The sequence below is a fragment of the Plectrocnemia conspersa genome, unplaced genomic scaffold (assembly GCF_051122295.1).
Source record: "Plectrocnemia conspersa isolate PC_06_02 unplaced genomic scaffold, ASM5112229v1 ptg000010l, whole genome shotgun sequence".
Classification (NCBI taxonomy): domain Eukaryota; kingdom Metazoa; phylum Arthropoda; class Insecta; order Trichoptera; family Polycentropodidae; genus Plectrocnemia; species Plectrocnemia conspersa.
In genome coordinates, this window is record NW_028277174.1 from 1,896,948 (window position 1) to 1,904,720 (window position 7,773).

The following is a 7,773-nucleotide window of genomic DNA, read 5'->3' on the forward strand; positions in this document are numbered from 1 at the left end:
ATTAAACGTGTAGAAAAACACCAAAAATACCTAATAAAATTAAACTTTTTTGAGTCGGAGTCGAAGTTGGAGTCGGAGTCGGAGTGAAGTCGTGTTGTTGGTAAATATCGGAATCGGAGTCGGAGTCGGAGTCGTGTTCTTTTTTAACGACTCCACAGCCCTGGTATATATTAATAATTAATTAGCATATTAAAATAAACATTTCATATGAAAAATTATTTCTCACCTTAAAATGTATATTTTGTAAGAGTTTAATACATCTTCTGAATGATTAAACCTTTACAGCTTTGCATTAGTGTTATTGGAATAACATAAAGTACTTTATTTACAACAAAAATGTAAATATTGCATATAATGCAATATTTACATTGTTTAAATAACAAAAAAAATATTTAATCAACATCAGCAAGGATTTCTTTAGAACTATAAATAAAGTTTTAAAAATATGAATTGTAATACTAAATATTCTCATGATCTATCACTAACAAGTAAATAAAAATAAATTAAAAAATATTTTCTGTTCATGAATTTACTAATTGTATTTGCACAGTTTGTTCATGACGTATCCGATGCGCTTTTACTATAAAAAGAGAAAGTTTTAACAGTCAGTATCCATTCGTCATCTGGTGACATTTGAAAGAAGATCATATTTCTAAGCTGACCAATCATGTGGCTAATAGAAGTGTTTTTGTCTTTGTCGTTAATAATCGTGAGTATAAACCATTAATTTAGTTCGCATCGACATTAAAATTTATAAATATAAATGCAATAGCTTTTTTTATTCAAAAATAGAGAATGCTCAATAATCATAAATCTTAAACTAAATATAACTTTCTATTGTATAAAAAATAGTTCAAACTAGATATACAATAAACATAAATAAAACGAAGTAAAGGTATAATTATTTGTAAAACCTATTTAAAACAAAAAAAGTTTGAAATTAGGTAGCCGTAATATATTTTTTATAATGGTCTTAAGAATAAAATATATTTAGTTAAAGTATACTATATACATATATTTTAAATATTTAATTATTTAATATAAATCTAAATGCATACATTTTATTTTCAGGTTCTAGCTGAAGCACAAGGATCGGTTGGTATACCCGGTCCTATCGGTCTTCCCGGTCCTCCAGGTGCTGATGGTTTACCTGGACTACCAGGATTAATCGGTCTACCAGGACCAATTGGACCAATGGGACCTAGTGGTCCAACTGGATCTCCCGGTCTTGTTGGAGCTGATGGCCCAATAGGATTTACTGGACCAATAGGACTTACCGGCCTTCCTGGTCCTATCGGTCTTACAGGGCCAGTAGGACCAATTGGACCTATCGGTGTATCAGGACCTGTCGGTCCACTCGGACCAACGGGTGTACCTGGAGTAATTGGTGTACCAGGACCTATTGGAGCCCCGGGAGTAGCAGGAATACCTGGAGTTGACGGTCTACCTGGACCTATAGGAGCACCAGGACTAGATGGTCCACAAGGATTTTTCGGTCCACCAGGAGCACTAGGATTACCAGGAACAACAGGAGCAGCGGGTGCACCGGGTGCGCCTGGATATTGCCACCCGGATTCATGTCATTTCCAACTTCCATACGACAAGGAAATCGAGTTGTGGAAAAATAAATACTTAGAGGTATTGCAACACATAATCAAAAAGAACAATAACAGATCGCACGAAGAATCAGATTATGGTGACTTCCATCATTTGACAATCACTGAACATACTAAACACAGTGGAAGTTCTGAATACTGTGATTCAAATGATAATTTTAAGAAGAAGTCTTATAGCGGAGAAAAATATAGAGCATCAGCAAACGCGCACGCCAGAACTTAATCTGATTAAATAGTGTCGTAATGTTTCCAAGCTACATACAATAGTTACATAATTTACTACCATTATTGATTTTTTTATAATAAATTCTGGTTAAAAAATATTATATAATATTTTTCAATAAATGTATTTATTATAATGAATATTGTTTACTTTCTACTGTGCGTACATACCACTATCTAATATTTATGTTTTTTTTATATTTTGTAGGCATAAAAATAATAATTTAAAGAGTATGAATATGATCCTAAATAACTATGTGAAAAATAGCAAACCTCAAATAATTAAGAACCCCAAGAATAAACATACTTTGATGAATTATCCTCCCACTAGTATATTAATCTTCACTCTTCTCAGTTAAATATTCAAAAAAACATATTATCTAACCAAAAATATACTCTTTGTAATAAAATTGTAAACGAACCATTTCGTGTTAGCGAAATGCATTCAACGAACGACCAACTTAATTAACAGGCTTCACCAGTAAAATTATCTGAATACAGAGCCCTTAACCACACGTATAATATTTATGGAATAGTTAAATTATAAACTACAGTATACTCCCGAATAACACTACCCCTATTAGCATGGGGCAAGGAGAGAATAAACTCTCCTTTGTTCCGGACAAGACGCAAGCTATGCTGCTGATAGGATCTCTGGACCCAAAGAGATCCCCCCGAATATAGAAGAACGAGCACAGAATAAAATTCGAATTAAAAGCCCGCTATCTTGGAACTTTGATTCAAGCGTTCACCTGAGACATGCAGAAACAAAAAGCAGAAACGCAATGTGCAGGCTAACACAAAGCAGAAACACTTAGGCCTCAACTTCAGGGTAAAGGTGATTATGTACAAAGAGATATGTATATGAAGTAAAAAATATTATAAAGTTCTAGATAAAATGAAAAGACAACTAGAGATATTTGAAATGGTTTTCTAAATTTTGCAGAACGTTTATTAAAATGATTAAAACTAGCAAGATCAATTATTAAAAATATTACTCCTATTTTTTAAAAACAACCCTATAAAAAATGCCAAAGCACAAATTACTTTGGAGGCTAAAGAACATATTTGATTTATTCCAAATATTTAGTTAAACCTAATTTAATAAGCACTTAATAAATTACTTTTTCTGTTACTTAAATTGTAGCAATTGTAGTATTATATGAAATATCGTCTCCGGGTAAAATACCAACTGAAGTACCGCAGGGAAGTTTGCTCCGGTCGTTTCTATTCATATTGTATACAAACGACATTCCCATTCTAAAAAACACCCACCTCTCAATGTATACTGACGATACAGCCATACTAACCAGCCATAATTTTCACCACCCGCGACAACCTTTACCCCCACCTATCAAAAGTGAGCAAGGCAGTCTCATAGCATAGAGAATACCTAGGCATCCACCTGGACTCCAAGCTTAAATTGAACCAGCACGTAAAAGAACTCCGATAGAAAGGACTAACCGCTATCGTTGCTCTTCAGCCAATATTTAACACAAAATAAAATGAAAAATATTTTGTCTTTATGAATTTACTAATTATATATGAACAGAATGTTAATGGCTAATACTGAGACGCATTTAATGACGTATCCGATGCGCTTTCACTATAAAAAGAGAAAGTTTTAACAGTCAGTATCTATTCTTAATCTGGTGATATTTGAAAGAAGATCATATTTCTAAGCTGACCAACCATGTATCTAATAAACGTGTTTTTGTCTTTGTCGTTAATAATCGTAAGTATTATTGAAATTTATGAATATAAATATAATAACTTTTTTATATAAAAATAAACAATGTGTATTTTCGGCATTGGATAAATTGAACAACTTTTAAGAATCGAAGAACTAAGATTAAATATACCTTTCTTTAAAAATAATATTTTCAAAGAAATATAAATTTAAATCAACCACAGGTAAACAAAATTCTAATAACTATTTAAAACTAAAAAAAGTTTTTAACTAGGTATTTTTTAAAAAAAAAAAAATTGTTTTAGATTCCAAGCTCTTGCCGTGAAATATTTTTTATAATAGTTTTATGAATAAATCTAATTATTTTAAATATACTATGTACAAATATTATGAATATTTAAATATTAAATATAAACTTATATCTTTTGAATGTTATTACTCACAATAAAACATTTACATTAATGTATTTTGTATTCAGGTACTAGTTAAGGCACAAATGACATTGCCACCCGGTCCTCCTAGTCCTCCCGGTCTTCCCGGCTCTCCAGGTCTTGATGGTTTAATTGGACCACCAGGAATACCCGGTCTACCGGGACCAATTGGTCTACCGGGAACTCCCGGTCCAATAGGACTCCCCGGTCTTATCGGACCTATTGGCCCTGTAGGACTTCCTGGACCAATAGGACTTACCGGCCTTCCTGGACCTATCGGTCTTATAGGATCAGTGGGACCACTGGGACCTATCGGTCTACCAGGACCTGTCGGTCCAATCGGACCACCGGGTGTACCTGGAGTAATTGGCCTACCAGGACCTATCGGAGTCCCGGGTGTAGCAGAAATACCTGGAGCTGATGGTTTACCTGGACCTGTAGGAGCACCAGGATCAGGTGGTCCACCAGGATTTTCCGGTCCACCAGGAGCACAAGGACAACCAGGAATAACAGGAGCAGTGGGTACACCAGGTGTGATAGCATTTTGTCACCCAACATCGTGTCATTTTAAACCACCATACGACAAGGAAATAGAGATGTGGAAAAAAAATATTTAGAGGTATTGCAATACATAGTCAAAAAGCACTTTAACGGATCTCACGAAAAATCAGAGTATGGCGACTTCCATCATTTGACAATCACTGAACATATTAAACACAGTGGAAGTTCTGAATACTGTAATTCTTCAAAGGATGATTTCAAGAAGTCTCGTAAGGAAACCAAGGAACGGGATTCTAGAAGCGGAGAGAAATATAGAGCATTATCAAATGCGCATGCCAGAACATAATCTGATTAAATAGTGTGGTAATGCTTCCAAACTACATACAATAGTTTCATAATTTATTATTATTGATTTTTTGATAATAAACTTTGGTTAAAAAAATATTATATAATATTTTTCATTCATGTTTTAAATGAATAAATTTAATTATTATAATGAATTATATTTACTTAATACTGTGCGTACATAACACTATATATTATTTTTGTTTTCTATATTTTGAAGGCATAAAAATATTAATTTAAAAAGTATGAATTTGATCCTAAATAACTATGTGAAAAATAGCAAACCTCAAATCATTGAGAACCCCAAGAATAAACATACTTTGATGAATTATCCTCCCACTAGTATATTTATCTTCACTAAGTGTAATATTCAAAAAAAATATCTTATCTCACCAAAAGTAAACTCTTGGTAATAAAATTGTAAACGAACCATCTCGTGTTAGCGAAATGCATTCAATGAACGACCAACTTAATTAACAGGTTTCACCAGTAAAATTATTTAAATATAGAGGCCCTAACCACACGTATAATACGTCAGACAAGTTTTGAGTACGTTATCTCGGTAAATAATGAAATTTCGATTCTGCGTAAAAATCCAGCTAAAGTGCCGTATGGTAGTAGGCTCATGCCGTTTCTTTTCATTATAACATATATTCCAGGGATGGACAATCTGTTCAGGTTACGATCTATTATATGTTTTCTTACACTCTGAGAACGACTTATTTTAATTTTAGAATTTAACTGGATTTTTTTATGGGATAGTTAAATTATCAACTACAGTATACCCCCGAATAACACTACCCCTATTAGCACGGGACGAGAAATATAAACTTTCTTTTGCTCCGGACAAGACGCAAGCTATGCTGCTGAGAGGATCTCAAGAACCAAAGAAACCCCCCTGAATATGAAAGGACGAGTACAGAAATAAATTCGAATTAAAAGCCCGCTATCTTGGAACTTTAATCCAAGAGTTCACCTGAGAATTTCAGAAACGAAAAGCAGAAACGCTAAAAAACACCTACCTCTCAATGTATACTGACGATACAGCCATACTAACCAGCCATTATTTTCACCACCCGCGACAACCTTTACCCCACCTCTCAAAAGTGAGCAAGGCAGTCCCATAGCATAGAGCAGGGTTTCCCAAACTTTTTCAGCGGCGGAACACTTTGTAAATCCGAAAATTTTGGCGGAACACTTAGCTTATTTTTTAGGTTGGGTAAAAAATGTTATTAAATTTATTTAAAAAACATAAAAATACCCAAAAAAATAAAACTCTTAATGACTGATGATTTTGGGTTCTTAAATTACAATTTTATTATATCAGGCACAATATTGGTCAGTTGTATTCTCATATCTGTCGTTGCGTCGAGTCTATTTCTGTATTTTGTTTTAGTTGCAATATATTTAAAAAATCGCACTTTGCATAAATACGTCGTGGAAAATGGAAGTAAACAAACCAGAGCTTGTTTAGACACATTGGGGAAATCTCCAGTCACACTCGCCCAGAATCAGTTAATGGCTGATCTTTATATTTTTCTTTCAAATCAGAGTCATTAATTAAATTAACTAAATTCTCATAATCCCTTGCACTTAAGCCCACTGGTTTAACTGTCACGGAAAATGGATACCGATCGTCCTTACTAGTTTTCGGAAAATATTCCGAAAGTTATTTTCAAGTTTTATAGGTGTTCTAAATTTTATCAACTTGAAAATTCAATTCATTTAAACATTCATCCAAGACAGGAAAACAATCAAAATTATTAGATTCAACCGATAAAATCTTAAATTGTAATTTTTTATCAAAAGATTAAATTTTATCTCTCATATTAAAAATTATAATACTTTTTTCTTGTAATAAGTTAACATCATTGCACTTTGTAAAAATATCCACCAGATATGCAAGATGTATCAACCAGGAAGGATTTGGTAAAAATTTTATAAAGTAATGTTGCAAATTATTTTATGCCTTCAAGAAGACTAATAATTCATTTCGAAGTTCATAAAGTCTTAATAGTGCTTTTCCTCTGGATAGCCATCTCACTTCAGTATGTAATAAAAGTGCTTTATGTTCACTACTCGTTTCATCGTACAAAATTTTAATCAATCTTGATTGAAGTGGTCTAGATTTTACATAGTTTATCATTTTCACGTCTTCTTCATAACATTTTTTAAATTTGTGGAAATTTTTGTAGTCAACAGTGCAAGCCTATGCAAAATACAGTGACTGCTAGTATCTCTTGTAGCTACTTTCAGGATACGTGATACAACACCTTACATTTTTCCTACCATTGCACGAGCACCATCTGTACAAATATCAATACACTTTTCATAGCCTATCTCTTGTTTTGTAATGTAATCAATAATACTGTAGTTTTTCCATGTAGATATGCACACGTGAGTAAATCTTATTCAATACATTTATCATATGTGTAACGAACAAATACCAATAACACAGCTAGTCCTGTGACATCTGTAGATTCATCCATTTGCAATGTATATTCACTGCAAAGTCCAAGTCGACGAATTAACTCTAGTAGAAATATCTTTAATGCGTCGTGAAACATTTCATTTTCAGTTTCAGCCATTGTAATCATTTGAAATTTGGACTTTTCTAGTGAGTCACGTTGTCTTTTAAAAAATTGCATGTCTTTTCCTTTGTAATCAGAGTGTGTCGTTTCGAAGTGCCTTCGAAGTTTAGCTGGAGCCAAAGAACTGTTTGCGAGTATTTTTTGACACAAAACACACATTGCATCAGGAACATCTGAATTGCCAATATACTTAAATCCAAAATTTAAATAACTTTCATCGTACTTTCATTTTGGTCTGTTCATAGATGACACTTGTTCTTTATTCGATTTTGAAGAAATCACAGTTTTTGGATTATTTTCTTCTTCGATGTAGACGTATCAGTAAAAGTATTTGGCCTTTATTTCGTCAAATTTCCTGTTTTAAACCAAAGATCCAT

At 33.1% G+C, this 7,773-nt stretch overlaps 1 protein-coding gene across 1 annotated transcript; it reads left to right on the forward strand.

Moving 5' to 3' along the window:
• Positions 1-554: 554 nt before the first annotated feature.
• LOC148230297 (uncharacterized) lies at positions 555-4,591 on the forward strand. The gene is made up of 3 exons (XM_088195361.1): positions 555-709; positions 1,072-1,836; positions 4,007-4,591. Exons 1-3 carry the CDS (start codon positions 668-670, stop codon positions 4,574-4,576), a joined length of 1,377 nt encoding a protein of 458 aa, XP_088051487.1. The 5' UTR covers positions 555-667; the 3' UTR covers positions 4,577-4,591.
• The last annotated feature ends 3,182 nt before the right edge of the window (positions 4,592-7,773 follow it).

Bases quoted from the DNA above. Each gene is read 5' to 3' on its own strand.
- LOC148230297 (XM_088195361.1), top strand. From the start codon at position 668: ATGTGGCTAATAGAAGTGTTTTTGTCTTTGTCGTTAATAATC. The intron at 710-1,071 runs GTGAGTATAAAC...TTTTATTTTCAG, and splicing joins TGTCTTTGTCGTTAATAATC to GTTCTAGCTGAAGCACAAGG. The intron at 1,837-4,006 runs TAATCTGATTAA...TTTTGTATTCAG, and splicing joins CAAACGCGCACGCCAGAACT to GTACTAGTTAAGGCACAAAT.